This window comes from Desarmillaria tabescens (genome assembly GCF_030435595.1).
Source record: "Desarmillaria tabescens strain CCBAS 213 chromosome Unknown EV420scaffold_70, whole genome shotgun sequence".
Taxonomy (NCBI): domain Eukaryota; kingdom Fungi; phylum Basidiomycota; class Agaricomycetes; order Agaricales; family Physalacriaceae; genus Desarmillaria; species Desarmillaria tabescens.
This window is the reverse complement of record NW_026848369.1, coordinates 135,246-154,498: the sequence shown is the minus strand read 5'-3', so window position 1 is coordinate 154,498 and position 19,253 is coordinate 135,246. Positions and strand designations below refer to the sequence as shown.

The 19,253-nt window shown below is 44.4% G+C and overlaps 4 protein-coding genes across 4 annotated transcripts; 2 read left to right on the top strand and 2 right to left on the bottom strand.

Moving 5' to 3' along the window:
• Positions 1–5,241: 5,241 nt before the first annotated feature.
• EV420DRAFT_1623013 (uncharacterized protein) lies at positions 5,242–5,814 on the top strand (the record flags this gene model as incomplete). Its single annotated transcript, XM_060475888.1, has 2 exons — positions 5,242–5,644; positions 5,669–5,814. 2 exons carry the CDS (start codon positions 5,242–5,244, stop codon positions 5,812–5,814), a joined length of 549 nt encoding a protein of 182 aa, XP_060323989.1.
• Positions 5,815–11,034: 5,220 nt separating this feature from the next.
• EV420DRAFT_1650089 (uncharacterized protein) lies at positions 11,035–11,715 on the top strand (the record flags this gene model as incomplete). Its single annotated transcript, XM_060478408.1, has 2 exons — positions 11,035–11,154; positions 11,203–11,715. The coding sequence occupies 2 exons, from the start codon at positions 11,035–11,037 to the stop codon at positions 11,713–11,715; spliced, it is 633 nt and encodes a 210-aa protein (XP_060323988.1).
• A 2,859-nt stretch (positions 11,716–14,574) lies between these two features.
• EV420DRAFT_1220838 (uncharacterized protein) lies at positions 14,575–14,820 on the bottom strand (the record flags this gene model as incomplete). The annotated part of the gene is made up of 1 exon (XM_060466456.1): positions 14,575–14,820. A coding segment is annotated over one exon (246 nt), but the record flags the coding sequence as incomplete, so codon positions are not given.
• A 3,139-nt stretch (positions 14,821–17,959) lies between these two features.
• Positions 17,960–19,177, bottom strand: EV420DRAFT_1485646 (uncharacterized protein; the record flags this gene model as incomplete). Its single annotated transcript, XM_060470265.1, has 5 exons — positions 17,960–18,080; positions 18,129–18,487; positions 18,539–18,834; positions 18,898–18,996; positions 19,051–19,177. The coding sequence occupies 5 exons, from the start codon at positions 19,175–19,177 to the stop codon at positions 17,960–17,962; spliced, it is 1,002 nt and encodes a 333-aa protein (XP_060323986.1).
• Between the last annotated feature and the right edge of the window lie 76 nt (positions 19,178–19,253).

Here is a 19,253-nt window from a genome sequence, read left to right as displayed (position 1 = left end):
AACTCCAGAGTCTGTGTACTCTTTGCAAGTCTTGTACTTGAAGTCAGAACTTGTGTGTTCTTTGTAGAGTGATTTTGCACTCTTTGTAGACCTCGGAGTCTTTGGTTGTTTGATTATTTGAAGTGTCTGCTAGAAGCTCTTCTAGACGACGTCAAAATGAGTATAACTTGCCCCACTATACCTTGCAAAACAAGTTCATAAACCCTGCTATTGCGGACTAGTGTACTTTGTGTAAAACACATTGAAAGAAGAATTGAAGTTGTTTTCAGACAAAACCCCACTAGATTATCTAAATCTAAGTACATCGCGAGTGCTTTTATCATACTCACCCTCGAACTTATATACATTGGTGATAGTGTGTGTGTGTGTGATTTAGTATCTAGATTGACGATCTAGACGCTTGTTTCATTTGCATGCTGCCCGTTACCAAGCACATCACCGTATCAAGTAACGTTTGCCCAAGGATACCTCACTGGTGCCACTTGACAATGGTGGGACCAGCAGGAGCATGTCTATTGAGACCCAATTTGTGGGCATTGGAGGTATCCCCACTGGTTCAAATTCCGAGGATGCCTAGAGAGGAGATTCTGAGAAGAGGTGGAGATGGCGATTAAGAAACAAAAGTGGCAGAAGATCAAACAGTTGGACTACAAGTCAGCCATAGAGTTCTTCACTCGCTTCAAGGAGTTGGCCATTGAGTGCGATGAATTCAGAGATGAGAAACAAATGTTTGAGACAGTCGAGAAGGCTATTCGCCCCATGAACAAGAACACCATCATGCATGGAGACAACAACCAGCCCACCACCTATGCAGAGTGGAAGCAATGAGTTGAGCAAATTGATGCCAACTACTGTTACAATGTAGCCCAGTCCAGGGGAAACCCCAATAAGACCTCCTCGAACAACAATTCAGGTCGAGGCAATCAAGGGTCATCCGGAAAAGCCAGCAGTTCTGGGAATTCCAGTGACAAAAAGGACTCGTCAGGCACAACATATGGCAGACAAGGACAGCTGATGGAAATCAACCAGCTGAAGAAAGACAGATGTTGCTTCCAATGCAGCCACACTGGACATATGTCGTGTGACAACAAGTGCAATAGCGACAAGTCCAAGTGGATCAAGGTAAAGATGCTGCCCTGCAAGAAAGCCAACTCGGCATGACTATGACAACTGCTTGCAGAAGCTGAGAAAGAAGAAGGATTAGCAGAGACAACAAAGGTCGAGGAGGTAAAAGATGAGCTGGCAAAGGAATAAGCGATTCACCTTTGTTGGCCAAGGACTTCATGGACAAGGGTATGAGCTCATCTGTCACAGGTCAAATTTATAATACTTCTGTAGGTACCACACATGCAAATCATAACTGTTTTTCTGTGCTCAGTATCAAATCCATGGAGTCAGAATCGCAAAACAACAATGGGGTATGAGGGATTTCCCCCACCGCCAACTCAGCAGTGAACCCCAAAGGTCAGGACATGCTGCCTTGCGGGGGCACTGATGACATGAGAGGTCAAGACAAAGGCCAAACTGGGGCCAAACTCTCAGAAAAGCATGATGCATGCGCAACTTCAGAAATGCACAAGGTTGGTGCTGCTGCTGGCAGCACTGTACCAAAAATGAGTAGGCACCGGTGTGATGCTGATGAACCCCTCAGGAAAGCAGAAGTTCAAGCCGCAAAGCTGGAGGAGGCCTGTAGCATAACAGTGCTCCCAGATGAAGGTTTGACAGCAACTGAATCCATCCCCAGAAGCAGGGACGATGCCCAACCTCGCATCAAGTTGCCAGGGGGGTGAGAAGACAGCAGGAAACTGGGCAAGCCAGTTGATGAACAGATTCAAGTATCATGGAATGCTATTGCGACAGAGAAAGGACATTCGTGACATGCAGCTACCTCAACCATGGTTGACCCTTGCGTCATTCTCAAGCCCGACGGAGAAGTGTGGATTTATCAGGTGAGCTTTCCTACTTTACATAATGGCACTGGGGGCTCATGTCCCTCAGTGGGCAGGCAGGAGGGACCATTATGTTCTTCCAAAAATACCGTAACCATAGAAGAGGTCCCAGATGAGGAGGACAATTTCAGTTATCTACAGAGTTTGAAGAACTCTAAAAAATCTTCCCTGTGCAGGCCATCCCTGAGTGGAAAAGTCCCTAGTAGCACAAGCAAAAAGGCAGGAGTCTCAGTAACTGCAGAAGAACAATGGGCCACAAAACCTGCAGTGAACAGTGACCAGGGGAAGACCACGAAGCTGAATGGCCTTCCGGCCAAGTACTCTTTGTCAGAGTACCCTGAATGGCAGTGGATGCAACTGTTTGGTCCTGACTGGACTAGATGCACACTCCACTTAGCCAAAACAATCAACAAGGCATGAGGGATATTAAACAGATGGGTTCATCCTCGACGTTTGACAGAGGTCACAGATGACTTGGTAGAAAGCTTGAAGGAGAAGGCAAACGAGATGTATTGGGATAGAGAAGAGGTGCTGGAATGGCTCGACAACCTACAACACTCACCCGAGTACATACGAGGAGGACAGGGGAGGAGCATCACTATCAAACTCCAACTCAAAACTGTTGACATGCTAGATGTGTACAATGTCACCACGTTAGTAGACAGTGGTTGTACCGGAAGCGCCATTGATTGCAAGTGGGCCAAGAGTCACTTCCTGAACACACAGAAGGCGGTTCGCTCCACCCCAGTGTATAATGCTGATGGAACCCAAAACAAAGGTGGCGACATCACCAAATATGCGGAAGTAAGGTTATGAATCGGAGACCACAGCAAAATCATAGAGCTGGTGGTTGTCAATCTCAGAACCATGCCCATATTCCTTGGGCATGACTGGCTACAGTGGCACAATCCTACCATAGACTGGAAAACTGGAGCTGTTGTACTAGCCCGATGTGACTGCCGGAAAATACCATTCAAGTTACCCGATAAGGGACCAGATGCAAAATGGGGAGAGGAATTTGAAGAGGGAGACACCATATTGGTAATCGACTTCGAAGAAGCCTTTCATTTACAAGTGATGGGTAGCAAGTCCAACAAGTTGGCAGCCAAAGCGAATGAGAGGAAGGAAGAGAAAACGTTCAAAGAGCTAGTACCAGAGCAGTACAGAGAATTCAAGGATGTCTTTGACAAAGCCAACTTTGATGAATTACTGGCACGAAAGCCATGGGATCATGCTATTGAGCTGATACCAAATGCCAATGCCAGTCTCAACTGCAAGGTATACCTGTTAAACCCCATAGAGCAAAAGGAACTGGATAAATTCCTGGATGAGAACCTGTCCACTGGAAGAATCCAACCATCCAAATCTCCAATAGCATCCCCATTATTCTTCATGAAAAAGAAAGATGGCAAACTCTGACCTGTCCAGGATTATTGAAAGCTCAACGAGATAACCATCAAAAATCGGTATCTGCTACCCTTGATCTCTGAGTTGATGGACAAGCTGAAGGGTGCCAAATACTTTTCCAAGATGGACGTGAGGTGGGGGTACAATAACGTGTGAATCAAACAAGGAGACGAATGGAAAGCAGCCTTTAGAACCAACCAAGGGTTATATGAGCCTCTGGTAATGTTCTTTGGACTAACCAACTCTCCGGCCACATTCCAATGGATGATGAACGATATCTTCAAAGACCTAATCGTGGAAGGCAAGGTTACTGTATACTTGGACGATATCCTAGTCACCACCAAGGACAAAGCAGAACACTGGAGATTGGTAAAGGAAGTTCTCAAGTGCTTATGAGAGAACAAGTTGTTCCTAAAGGCAGAAAAGTGTGAGTTTGAAGTGGAAGAGATGGAGTATTTGGGAGTCCTTATAAGCGAAGGAAAGGTCCAAATGGACCTGGTCAAAATCACTGGACTATTAGAGTGGCCCACTCTGACAAAGAAGAGGGAGTTGCAATCTTTCCTGGGGTTTGCCAACTTTTACCAGTGGTTTATTCGAGATTACAGCAAAATCATTTGACCACTGACTAAATGGACTGGGAAGACCCAGTGGAGTTGGAAAAAGGTGCTACAGGATGCATTTGAAGCGATCAAGGATCTATATATTAAGAGAGGTAGCAAGAAGATGATATAATAAGCGGACTTTGAATTTTCCGGCCATTGCCATGCCATGGTAAATTCTGGCTGAGTTCGAACTTCACCATGCTGCTTTGGTGTGGCTTCATGTCTGTGCCCTTTCCTTCTTACCCCCTGCTCTGTTCCACTCCCCCCCATAGCATATCATCCCAGGCAAGCATAACAGCTCTTTTATATATAGATATTGGGTCCATCTAATGTCATTCTTTTCAGATAGATATATAGATTTTGGGGATCTCTCACAGTACTGTCTATCAATCTTTGATAGAATCTCTTTGTTCCTGATTTTCTCTGCAGGTGTCCTTGCTCTTTCTCACACAGAATTGCTACTATTTTCACCTCTCCATACTCTGTGATGTGTGTATCACTCTTATTTTTTTTAAGATAAATACTCATAGCTTTCTTTTAATAGGTCTCCATCTACTCCTACCAGAGAGAATGATCATTTTCATTTTCCAGCTCCAGTTACACCAGAGCAGAATCATCATGCAGAACAGGAGCAGGATCGTCTTCAGCATCTTCAGATGACCTCTCCCTCTAATTGTCATGGTCGATCACCATGTCCAGGTCCTGATCTTAATATTGAACTTCCATGCTTATATATACCACCCGAGACTCATATTTCATCTCAGTTAGATCGTCCATGTGAGCATCCCATGCCTGTAGTAGCACCCCTTCCTGTTTTTCCCATCAGAAGTAGGCATTGTAGACAATTACATGGTGGTACTCCTGAAGGACAATTACCTGTATTTGATAGTACTTCTGTTCCACAGCTCCCTTTAGGTCCACAGGGGCAGGGTCGTGATGGTGGACAAGGTCATGGACAAAGGAGAGCTATTGAAATTCATCCCTCACCATCACACACAAGAAGGTCATCACAATTACCTTCACCACAATGATTGCCTTCACTGCTACCACCACCACTATCACCACAACGGTCACCTTCACCACCACCACCATCACCACCACCACAGAACAATCAACCACCACATAATATTCTCATTCCTCTTCCTCTGGCCAGACGTCCATATATTGAGTTACAATCTCAGCATAATATTAGTAACATAAATTGGGTTTGTGGATATTGTGGGGCATTACATTGGCAAGATGAGCGAATTAAAAATAAGTCAAAGATTACACCATATTTTGGTATGTGCTGTTTACAAGGGCAGATCAAACTGCCTCATCTTCGTCCTGCTCCTCCCATTCTTCAAAATCTTCTCTGTGGTAACAATCCATTGTCTAAAACTTTCTTAAAAGATATTAGACAGTATAATGCAGCATTGGCATTTACATCTGTAGCTGTGAAAGTTGATCAAGCAATTACCAACTCTTCAGGACCATACTGTTTTCATGTATCTGGCGAACTTCATCATCGGATGGGATCTCTGCTGGCTAAGGAAGGAGAGGAAATGTCTTATGCACAGCTGTATATACATGATCCAGTGGAGGCATTGAGTATGCATAATCGTCGCAACCCTAACCTAAAGCCTGAAATCATGTCTCAACTGCAAGATTTACTGCATGATATAAATCCATATGTTGCTTTATATCGTCATGCATATCTCATTATGAAAGACAAGCCCCATGAAGAGTATCCAAATATTGAAGTACAATTGCATGTGGGTGATGGCACTGATGGACGACGATATAATCTTCCAACAGTAGATGAGTTGGCTGCTATTATTCCTGGAGATGGATCTGAGCCTGTTAAAAATGACTGAGATATTGTTTTACGCATGCATGACCAATCTCTTAAACGCATTAGCCAACTTCATCCAAGTTATCAACCTCTTCATTATGTTCTTCTTTTTCCACATGGAGAATTAGGTTGGAATTGGTATATACCAATGGAAGAGACTGAAACAAGCAACCATACAGAGCGTAAAATGGTTACTCAGCATATGTATTATGCTTACCACCTGCATGAATGCCCAGCAATTGAACCAAATGCACCATTATATAGAGGAGGACAACTGTTCCAACAGTATATTGTAGACGCATGGGCATCAATTGAACAAAGCAATCTTAACTGGGTTCAGAATAATCAGAAAACTATTCGTGCAGATTTGTATCAGGGGTTAGTGGATGCAGCAAATAATGAGAATCATGAGGATGGGTTGCGAAATGCTGGGCAGTGTATTGTTCTGCCATCATCACATACAGGTAGTCCCCGTGCAATGTTTCAGCTATATCAAGATTCTATGGCAATCTGTAGAGCTTTACAAAAGCCAGACATATTTCTTACAATGACAGCAAATCCACAATGGCCAGAAATTGTTGAGGCATTAAAACATACAGATGGTGAAGAGGCTCTGTGCGCGCCAAGCTAGAAATGCACTAGCGTATATAACACTAACACACCCACACTCCCACTCACACACACACAAACCCTCAGTAGTTCAGGGGTGATGTGCGATACAAGCACACAATAGCAGTAGTATTGAAAGAATCCTTGCACGTTACAATATAATATAGCACGCTTAGCAATATAATAATCTTCTAAGTCCAAATGCTTTTGGAACAGGAGGTGAGCGACAGAATCGCTCAGCCTCAAGGCAAAAGTATAATTTCGCAAGCCCCCAAATGTTCTACAAGAACGTATAACCCTCAAAATACGTCATGCGCAACACACAAGTGTCCACAACGTTTCACAATACACTTAACACGACTTAAAGCCTTGTGCTCCAAGCAGAAAACACTTCAAAACCCGTTCATAGATCCACAGGGTTCTAACCTATGCGATCCAGAGATACACAAACACAGAAAACACGTCCACAAGCCACAGGGTTTGAACCTATGCCACTCGGGAATAAACCAAAAAAAACCTCAGAGATTACTGACAAGCCAAAGGGTTTGAACCTCTGCCACTTGCAATAACTCAGAATTCACAAACAAGTTCCAAAAACACAAATGCACATTCAAGTTATCACAATACAATATTCTCTAAGTAGAGCGCAATCAATTACTGTACTTTACTCGAACAAATCAAGTGCGCTCGAGGAAGGCATGCCTTGCAAGCTCTCAAAGTGTTCAAAATAATTCTAAGTTCAATAATATTCTCTCGCTCGAAGCTTCAAATAAAATCCTTTCGTCGTACACTAAGCACGCTGCTTCATAGTACAACTGCAGGGGTCTGAGAAACTTGCTAACTACCTGTAACTACCGCTCTTATATTTACCATTAACTATATGAAATGTAAATACTGAAAATAGACAACACTCCACCTCGGACTCCCTTCTCTTGCATGCCGCATCAGCCGTAGTGATAGTAATCATTATTTTACTCAGCACTCCGTGTCGGTGCGCGTGCTACCGCTGTTTTCTCCACTTGGCAAGGCCTAGCCTCATCGTGCCATGTGGCATGTGTCTTCTTATTGGCTCCACGGATTTAATTACAGAGCCACGCAACTTATCTAGTGAGCGAGTTTTATTTTATTGGTTGCCATGCAACCATTTCTAGTTTAATATTTCATATGGGCAGCGGGTTTTATTTCTCTCCGGCCGAGAACTCCTTAGAGTATTCGGACTTGTTGATTCTTCATTCAGGATGATGTTTCTCGGTGATTGCCTGATCGGCAGGGTTCACGCATCATAGATCAATGTAGCGCGAAGCACCTTCAATATATTATCTTCAGTGAATTTAATTGAGTGATACACTGTAGAGGAGGGCACAGTGTGTGTGTATAAGCACTGAGACTGCACACTTAAATGACACAAGTGTGCCGCTCTAAGTCTAAGCCATGCGCTCTACTCATATTATTTTTATTATAGTGCTTTCTGCCTCAGTGTGTAGCGCTCTATGCCTTACATGCACTTTAATATTATTCACAGGGGACACACACGTTTGCATTCCTAGAATTCGCAAAATTACATGTGTGAACGCGTTGCACGCGTGTCAACGTGATGATACAACATGCAATATTTGTAAAGGGACCAATTTAGCTGAACTTCTTTGTTGAACCTCTCTTATCATTTGGGATGAAGTTCCTATGCAGAACCGACATGATATTGAGACTGTTGATCGTACTCTGCATGATATTCACAATATTGATTCTCCCTTTGGTGGAGTCACTGTATTATTTGGTGGTAAGTTCTTCTATATAAAATTTTTATAAATAATATGTTCTTATTTTCACTTTTAGGTGACTTTTGGCAAACATTGCCAGTTGTTCCATGAGGATCCAGAGAGCAGATTGTTGCAGCTTCATTTTGTCGTTCACCTTTATGGTCTCACATTCAAATTATCCACTTAAAGAAAAACATGCGTTTAGATCAAACTCCAGAAAATATTGAGTTTGCACACTGGCTGCTTACTGTTGGTGAAGGTGAAGGACTCACTGAAGATCATACTATCTCTCTGCCTGCTTCCATGAGACTTACAAACTCCACACTTTCTGAACTCATCAAATACATTTATCCAAACATTGAGACTGGCCAATTCTCTGATCACTTCTTTTTAGAATGAACAATTCTATCTGGACTTAATGATGATATTGATGAAATCAATCAACAGGTTTTGGATATTTTTCCAGGCCATGAGACAGTGTATTGGAGTTCTGATAAGATAATGGAGGATGAGTTGGATAATGCTGCTATGCTTTATCCAGCTGAATTTCTTCAAAACTTCAATGCATCTGGGTTACCACAAGCAAAGCTGGCTCTCAAAGTTGGATGTCCTCTTATGCTTCTTCACAACCTGGATCCAGCAAATGGCCTATGCAATGGGACACGGATGATTCTAACACATTTTCGCCCTCATGTATTAGAATGCCACCTTCTCGATGGTAATCATGCAGGAAAGACTGTCTTTATTCCACGTATTACAATCAATGCAGATGCAGCTGAACTCCCAATTGCATTTTCATGTCATCAATTTCCAGTCAAACTGGCTTTTGCAATGACAATCAACAAGTCTCAAGGCCAGTCAGTTACCTATGTTGGATTAGATTTACGTACTCCAGTTTTCTCTCATGGGCAGCTTTATGTCGCACTTAGTCATTGCACTTCTGGGCAGCGGATTTGAGTTCTCTTTTCAGATAAAGAAAAAAATACAAATACCTTGAATATTGTATATCCTGAGGCTTTATTACATTGATAATATATTTTTTCTTTGAACTAATGTCTGAAAACTTAATAAGTAAAAAGCCGGGTTTGGGGCAGGCCCCAATGAGCCAAAGACCCGTGTCGTAGTCAGGTTGCTGGGTCTCGAGGTACAAGGGCCCCAGTAATTGTGACGAAGACATGGGTTGTAGGCTCGTCAATTCAAAAGCAATGTTGTACTAGCTATACCCCTCAATGAGGGAAAGTTTCGAGTAGAGGCAGACACGAGTGAGGGAGCGATTGGAGCAGTATTGTCCCAAGAACAAGAGGGGAAGTGGAGGCCAGTAGCATTCCTATCTAAATCCCTGTCCAACACTGAGCGGAACTATGAGATTTACGACAAAGAGCTGCTGGCAATAATGATAGCCCTAGAGGACTGGCACCATTACTTGATGGGAGCATGTGAAGATTTTGAGATCTGGACAGATCACTCAAATCTTCAGTATTTCCGCAAGCCACAGAAACTCAATTGTAGACAAGCGTGATGGGTAACAGAGCTAGCAGAATACCAGTTCACGCTTCACCACAAGCCAGGAGCCCAGAACCGGAAAGCCGATCTGTTGAGTAGAAGAGAGGATCATGGACGAGGGAAGGAGGATAACTGAGACATTGTAGTGCTGAAACTGGAGCATTTCCGAGCCCTGGTTATGCCTACCGAGGAAGAAGTACATGCCAAACTATGGCAGTTTACAAAAAACCCCAGTAATTGGGATCAAGGAATTGCCAACTCCCTAAATCACAAAAAAGGAGTCAGCAAAAAGGATGACCTCTTACATTATGATGGTCACATCTACATTCCGAAGAACCGAGAACTACAGGGAGAGATTATCACTACCAGGCATGATCACGAAACTGCTGGACACCCAGGAATCGAGAAGACGAAGGAGTTAATTCTCCATGATTACTGGTGGCCAAAGATGAGAAGAGATGTGGAGAAGTATGTAAAGGGGTGTGAGACATGTCAACACACAAAAACCAACACACAGCAAAAGAAGGCCCCATTACACCCCAATGAAGTCCCAAAGATGACCTGGGATCACATCACTGTTGACATGATTACTGGACTACCCGATTCCCAAGGATATGATGCAATTCTAGTAATTGTGGACAGGTTATCCAAGGCAATTATCCTGGTACCATGTACAAAGGAGTTATCCTCCCTAGGATGGGTGAAAATTCTATGTGACAAGGTGTATGTGTGATACAGGGTAATTCCCTCAAAGATCATTTCTGACAGAGGGACTGTCTTCATGTCCAAATTCATCTGGGAGTTCTACTCCATCATCAACATCAAGGGAAACCCTTCAACCACGTATCATCCCCAGACCGATGGCCAAACCGAACGAGCAAACCAGGAAATCAACAAGTATCTGCGAATGTTCATAAATTATCAGCAAGATGATTGGGTGGAATGGCTGCTGCTCAGTGTTCACACACAACAATAGGAAACATTCTGCCATGGGATACTCACCCTATAAGGTGAACTTTGGATGGGATGGACAAACCCTGGTAACAAAGGAGGTCAAGGGAGAAGTACCTGCAGTGGAGAAGTTCATGAACGACATGAAGAGGACACAAGGACAAGCTGCAAAGGCATTGGAAAAGGCAGCAGAAAGCATGAAGAAGGCATACGATAAGCATAAAGGAAATGCCAAATTGTATAAAGTAGGTGACAAGGTTTGGTTGGATACCACAAATCTCCATCTTCCTAAACCCAAGAAAAAGCTACATGACAAATGAGTAGGGCCCTTTGAGATTGTATCAAAACAAGGAGTCTCCGCTTATGAGCTCAAGCTACTGGTCAACTGGAAAATACATAATCATTTTAATGAGGCACTCCTAATGCCATATCACCCTCCCGAATTCCCAAACCAGCCAAAACTGAGTCGACCACCACCAGAACTTATAGACGATGAGGAGGAATACGAAATCGAAGAAATTGTAGGAGAAAGAGACCGAGCAGTAGGAAGAGGAAGGACTTGATGAACCATCACCGACTACCGAATCAAGTGGAAAGGATATCCTGCTGAGGAAAACTCATGGGTCACCTGTGCCCACCTTGCTAATGCTGAGAAGTTGGTCAAAGAGTACAAAGCATGCATTCAAAAAATAGAGTGGACCAAACAAAAGGATGGAGTGATGGTAGGGAAGGATGATAAAATCCTGAATCTGTACGACATTCCCGACAGCTCCCAAGAGTGGCTGGAGGACATCAAGACCCCATATGATTCGGAACAGGAAACCTTAAATCCACCACCCTATGTTATCCATTTGGTATATTCAGAACATCTGGCACCGGTTGCAAATGCATGTGCCTCCGATGCCAACAGCAATTTTGGGCACCAATCCATCACATCCTCCTTGCTTAAAAGGGTACAAGATACAGCTGCCCAAATGGATTGCGAGACCAAAGAAGGCAATGCTCGATACTTATGGGAAAACAACCTGAAGGAGGATAAAATGTGGAAGCATATGCCATACAAACCAGACCCAAAATTTGATAATGACAAAGTCTGCCAGTAAATTCACCGACTTTGTTACAACAAAAAACATCATAGACGTTCGCGCTGTTGCAACGCGTTACAACAATGTATTTTTTGTGATTACCGTCTAATATCAACCCTTAGTGTCCAGAATCTGTAAATTTCATGGTAGCTGTGGTGCAAGCCACTTTGCAAATTTTCCAGTACCTACCGTGGACCCTACACTTTGTACATTCCCGTAGAAACAGACTTTGTAAAGTCTGCGGAACCATTGATGGACTTGTCAGCATGTGTGTGTTTATTTGCCCTTCCCCGCCGTGCTTTCTGATCATCGTGTATGACAGCGATGACAGTGGTGAAGTTTCCCCCAACGCCTACCTGTTACAGACCGAGAGATTCAAGATCTATAAATATTGATGGAATCTGAGATTCAACATACAGGAACAACTCAAACGGTCTGGCCTGGCTGCAGAAACAAACTTAGTTTGCTTACTCCCGTCGGCAAGCGGTAATACCCGCTACTTGTCTCAGGTCTGTCAGCCGACTAGTCAGCCGGAAAATTCCGCAGTAGGAACTCACTTATACATCAATGAATTTTTATCAGAGTTCAATGAGGATTTTTGGAGGCCACTTTGACGCGTAGTGAGTAGAGTACAGTATTCATAACATAGCTACATATGCTAAATAAGGACAAATGATGTAAGCATCAAAAAAATCACGCATCACACCAACGCCCTCTTCCTCAACTTCATACACCACAGATGGCCTCATCTCAACATCTCCACGAAAAACTGTCAAGTAAGTCTTTTTTTATCAGCTTCAGGATGTATTGGCTTACCGGGACTCAATAGGAAGCTTATGTCGAAGTCATTCAAAGCAAAAATCAAAAGAGGTTGGATGTACGTTGTCTGGGCACGACAGGTGCAAATGGAGACTGATGACGGAGCATAGGGGTATCATTAAGACGATGAAAAAGGTGTACTACAAGTTCAGATATGAAAGAAGTGCATGTACACCCCTGCTCTCTCGGAAGCGTACTGATTTGCATTAGATCTAACACGAGAATGGGATTCGCGTACACCTTATCAAAGGTTTCACCAAGATCGAGGCAAGGCTATGTATCGAGATGTCAAGGAGTAGGAGGAGGGCTCGACTCCTCACCTTGTAGCGCGATGAGCTCCATTTGGGGGGGGGGAACCTTGCCTGAAATACGTCAGTCTGTCATGTCTGTAAACTCTGTAAACCGAGACAATGTACGAATTTTTTGGTGATTTTTTCCGATTTTTATGAATTTTTTGCGGGCGAAACAATCGTTTTGCAACGTGTCACGACGCTAAGCAAGCGTGGTGGGCGCTAAAGTCCCAAAAGGAATGTGACGGCGGGCACTGCCACCATCAGCTGCCGACTACCATATCAGGTTCAGTCGGGAATTGTGGGGAAAAAAAAAGAGCTCACCATCTACCGGGCCGTGCCAAGATGCCGAGGCATTCCAGGAAAATCCGAAAATTCCATAAAAATCATAATGGATGATCTGGGTGGAACAAAAGAACTAACCGGGTGAGGTACATCGTCTGAAGGCTGCATTTTCGTGCAGCTTGACCAGTCTTGTACTGCACCATCAGGAGCACTTCGTATTATGACACAATGTATCTCTGGAGGCAATTTAATGGCAGCAAACAACACTGCAGAAAAACAACCTTATCATTGGTGAAAGTTGTTAGGCACTTTGAAGTCCGGGTTGCTGATATTAAGACCTTCAATGGGCAGATGACCTCATAGGGGGCAGGCCGGTTGACGAATCGTTCATTCCAGTCATCAGGTGTTGGAGTAACTGAGATGGTGATGTCAGCAGGTGGTGGAGCTCGGCATATGACGGCAAGTGTGTATTCAAAGTCCATCGGTAAATGCTGGGAACAAGGCTGGAGTTACGAAACGTAGCAGGGGTACTAGAGCTTTCTCAAGCGTTAACGTCTTGGAATGGGGAGAGTGGGCGAATATTCAATATATCGTAGAGAGGAGTATCACAGACAGCAAGATATTTACTGTAACAGGAATGAGAAATTAGGGGAGGAGCAGTGGTGACAATGCTTACCATTACAGATGGGAACTTGAAGTGTGAGGGCAGGTTGTGTTATGCCTCACAAGCAAGGTATTGTGTTACACCAGGGGAAGTAGTCAAAAGTCAAGGAGATAGTGAACTCTGTTTGTGGACAAGAGTTAGTGTGTTGTTGTGGGAAAGTACGGGGGCCTTACCATGGTATGGGTGTGAGGTATAGCTGCTCACTTTGCTTGGGATACTATCCAATATCACGAAGCGGGTAAGCATTGATGCATGAGTAGAAAAATGGTGGTGGAGGACATCATGGGTCGGAGTAGATGAATGCGTGGCATCCGCAATGAGGATGTTTGTGACTGTGACTGTTACAGGCATGAAGGTTCTTGTTACATCAATTTACTATGCAGTGCTAAAATTAGCTCAATCGATGAAATGGTATTGCCTCGTCCGAGGTTCGATCCTCGATACAAGTAGTTTTGCCAAATTTACTGATTATCACTGACGTTGAACAGTGAACCTAGACTCTCGTTTCATGCAAACCTAGAGTTCCGCAAGTATCTAATAAGGCGGCTCTAAGATTCGGAAAATTTCCCCGATATCAGTTTTCCAATTTTCTGTTTCAACCAAAGGTATACCGCATGTAAATTGCCTACTAAAGATGTGTATGTACAGTCATAAATACCAAGAATATTGCTAGCTCTTCATTTACACCAGTAACAAAACAGTTGGAAGCACACCTTATCGAATACGACGCTTTTCAGGTCCGGTAGCATTGAGGAGGGTGTCAAATGTATCATTGACGTCTGTTACCAAGGCAGACCATTGCGATGAATCATCCAGATTCTTTCTCCACCAGAAAAGACCAAATATCACTGTGACAATCCCATTCTGGCCTCCTTTGTGCAGACACGTAAATGTTTCATCGTACTTGCATTGCGGCAGCCCCTCTGCACTCTGCCTCCAGTTTGGTTGAATCGAATTCCACCACGTTACCATAGCATCACCAAATTGATCGACATCGTTAATAGAGAGAAGATTGCTAAACGAGCGAACACCGTCCAACCATACAGCCAAAACACTTGGCCATTTTTTAGGCGCCTGTAATTTTCCCTTTGATAAAATGAATGAGATAGAGGTATATTTAGCGACTCGAATAATGCACTGAAGACTTCTCTTTACTCAGGATGGTCTCCAAGGCATTCCACTTATCCAGCAAGTTCGCCCAATCGTCGCTGAATGTGGGATCCTACATTGAAGCAAGACTTTGAAGTTGCCAAACAGGGGTGCTCTGTTTGCTACCAACGAGAGTTTTCACTTCTCTAGGGCCAGGTGGTTTACGGTTTTGGGCCCGCCGGGGGATCACAGGTGCTGATGCTTGTTCGGCTGATCTATTCGAAAGGCTGCGAGGATGGACTTCAGCTGATGTTCGATTGTTTTTCGTTGCAAGGTCCGACATCGTCTCGACCTCTGACATTACCACATCCTTGGATGGCATGATGGCGGAGGGAAAGGAGGATGGCGCAATGGAGGATGACGAAGTAGATGCCATAGAAGACATACTAGATTCGGCGGAGGGAAAGGAGGGTTGCGCAACGGATGAAAGAGATAATGACAAAGCAAATGCCATGGAAGACATGCTAGATTCGGTTTGGGATGAATTGTAGTTCGAATATGTGGGATTGGGCAAGGAAAGGTCAGGTGAAGTATGGTCATAATTGTCCCAGGAGAAGGAATCTGACCAAACGTCATTGCTACTCGATGGTGCCAGTATATTAGGTTGAAACTCATTAGTAATGGGGAACGAGTTGTCTTGTAGAAGCTGAAGAAGGGCATAATCGTCATATACCGGGCTTCCTTGAGGGGATTGAAAGAACAGGGTGCCGTTTTGGGATACTGAGTTATTTTGAGAGGATTGATAGTACGTGGAATTTGCGTTAGGCATAGATAATTGGCCGCTACTCCAAGCGGCAAGGAGCGAGTCTACGTCCATCTCAGAACCTGATGGAACGGGAAAGTCTGGGGTTTGATTCGACGAGAGAAGGGGAAGGGGCTCATCCGCAGATGACGTTCCCTGAGGAGGCTCATTAGGAAGGGGCTCGTCAGGCAAGGGCCCATCCACGGTGTCCGAAGATGATGTTTCCTGAGGGGGCTCGCCAGGAAGGGGCTCGTCAGGCAGGAGATTGTTCACAGGAGGCAAGTTTGAATTGTTATTGCCTGGTGCCACTTTTGGAACATCACGTGCTACAGGATCAACATCCATGGATGATGATGATGCAACGGGTTCCTGAGGCTTCTGTTGCTGTGCTTTCACTCCTGTATACACCCACAATCAGAACTCGGAAACAGTGGAATCAAGTAAAGTACGACGTACGTTCCGTATTTCGCATATGAGCGAGCAGAGGGCTGCCGTAGTATGCGTCAGATTGGTGTTTGTCCCCCACCAAACCTCCCGGTGATGAGCCTCAAGGCTCTGTACGCTCAGAATTCGCGGATTTTAAGCATTATAATAAATGCCTTGTCCACTTAGTGGACTTTCACTAAGTCAACGATTGCAATCACGGCAATACCCACTTTTACCGCCAACTATCCTTCCCAGCTCGTATTCCGCATCAATATGCGCCACTTCATTAATGCCGCCAGGCACCTGATTGCAGATCTCACGGAATTAGGACCATCATTGATCGCTCAGCACAGCCATCGCTGACATCAGCATCAAGCGTCACTTAATAGAATGCCGCAGCCAAACTACCGATTCCACGGCAAAAGACTTAATACCGTGACCTTTTCACCAGCTTTACTAAGGCTGTTACAATGCCAAGATAATGCCGCACGCATCTACTTCAGTGTACTACCTTCAGTGTACTTTGCCGCAGCAACACAGCAGCCCAAGAGTCCGTATGTCGGGGGAATTCTTTCTGATCACTAAGACTATACGCGGTAAAACCGTGTGGGTGCTGTTACTTTAGAACTCTGGGAGCACGCGTTTTGTATCATTTCTTACCAATTGATGTACTAAGGACTTACTAAGGACTCGTTTCAAGTATTCTAAAATTATTCCGGACTTGTAGTATAAAAGCTAGTGTAGTAGTAGTTGCTAGACACAAGTTACTGGACACTAGCCATCATCCACATTATCGACCACCGTTATCGCTTGTACTCGCTAGGAGATAGACAATAACAACATAGTCACTCCAAGTTATACTCTCTGTCACGGCTTTTCTTCTAACTGGTATTGGTGTACGCTCATATTGCGCCAATACACGGAATTTGGTGTCCACAACTCGCTTTTATCTTTTAATCCGCCAGCATCAGTTTCACTTTCACCAGCCAGGATCGTTTTCATCAGTTTTCACCTTCTACGTCGCCATCGTTTTACCCAGTTCAGTTCAGGATCGTTACGTCCCCGTGTGGACTCAGATTAGGATCGTTATTGCCGCCAGCAGCATCTGTCACGGAATTTCAGTCAACAGCTTCAGTATAGGATCATCAGTCACGGTATTTGGTATCTTGCCGTCAGTTTCAGTATAGGATAGTCTCCGTGTAGACTCAGGATTAGTATCAGTTTCGTTTTGCCATCGTTAACCTCAGTATAGTTTCAGTCTCAGTCCAGCCCAGTCCCAGCCATCATTTTGCCGTCACTAGTTCCCCCTCATATCATCGCCAGTCGTCTTATCTTCGTTTTACCGCCAGTTTCTCGTTTCTCGACTACAGTCTTCGTCTCTTGCCATCACGGTATTTGTTATCTTGCCAACGGTATTGCTCTTTGACAGCATTTTCTCTAATTCCATCAACATCGCCCACGGCTTTTACTAGTTAAATTGCCGTCACTTCGTTCACGGTTTGCCGGTATTCCCAGTTATACCAGATTCCGTTCCTTCTCGTCTATCGAGACCCTTCCCGGCTTACAGCCAATGTTTTCTAGTACTCGATCGTTAAGGGTACTACTTCGCTGACTGAAAAGTCGCAGTGTATACTTGCATTCTTGAGGAATTCATCGCACGGAGGTGCACTGAAACACTCGCACAACAACAAAGCCTTTATTGCCGCTACGCGCCATTTGCCGTGAACTCCTCTAGAGTTTTGGTTTTTGCCGTTGCCACGGAAGTTTAGGCTCATCACCGGTACCAGACCTACGGCTGCGTCTCTGTCGAAATTGTCAAAGAACGTTTCACCAGATGCAAGATCCGTCCCATACTCCCAGCTGTGCTATAATCAGGCCTGTATCTTGTCAACTATGCTGTGGACTACCGGGGTCAATTCCAGCACCAACGATGACGAATCCCCAACCCGTTATGGCCTGAAACAGTTTGAACATCTTCTTAAATTTCCCTCCCAATGATTCGATCGCCCTATACCGCAGTAAGAATCATATCGTCAACATGAATACAATAACTTACTGTTTTTTCTGCCCAGGAGGAAAATTAATCTTGTCATAGTGATGAGCTTTCACTGCCTCAACCAGCTTCCTCTGCTCCGACTGTATGCTCATGGTCTCAGCCCTGACCTCTGGTGCCTCCTTCTTCCACTCCACATTTGTCATCTGAGAGATAACGGCAATATTATTGGGAGACTCTCCAGTCCTTGCCACTTCAGCTATGACTTTTTCACGGAGACACCGTTCAGCGTAGAGCTTACACGAGTAAATGTGCATCGCCTGGGGAGGGCGTGTCTTCTCAACATCCGTTTTCAGTATAGCTTTGAGGCCCCTGCTGCTAGTCAGTCCCTTTTTGTTATTGGGAAACCATTGTCTCAGTCGCTAATATATGGTGCTTAGAACACAATGGAATGGAGACTGTTGGAAACTCACAACGCACAGTTTCTCTAGTACCTGACCGAATGTATCCCTCTGCTCCTGCGTAAGAAGGACCAGCTCACATCCGTTGAGAGCTAAATCTGGGCCAAGATTGAGAAACCCTTTATCCATTCTTGGAAAAGGCGTGCCATCGGGAGAATCCATGATGCCGATAAGGTGAAGAGCTAACTTTCTGGCACGTCCAGTATAGTCTATAAACATTAATTCCCATACTGGCGGCCAGCGGTGCATAAAGAGGTTCGCCATCATTCCAAGGAACTTATGCGCCTCTCCCTGGCCTGCCTCTGAAGCTAACATATGAGCCAGTTGACGGCGCCAGAGATATTGGGTCATAGGCCAAGAAGTCCACCTACTAGTTAGGTTTTTCTCATTGGGGCCCGGTTCCTCGTCGTCCCAAGCTCCATGCCCCACATTGTTTAACCATACTGGTTTACGGAAAGAAAATTCTTTCCCTACAACGAAGGATCTTCAGCTCTCATTCTCAAACGAAGGCAATATTCACGTACCACCGCCATAGTACAAGTCGTCAGGAAGATCGTGATTGGCTTTCACAGTCCATTTTGGTATTTCAGGGACAGAAACTCGGGCGTATCGTACGCCTTTCGGCTTGGAGTTCTTCGGTTCTTTTGCCATCATATGGAATCTGTATTGTTAAACATCAGTTTTGTTTCCAGAGTTATCGCTTTCACATATGGTGAGTCGGTTTTTG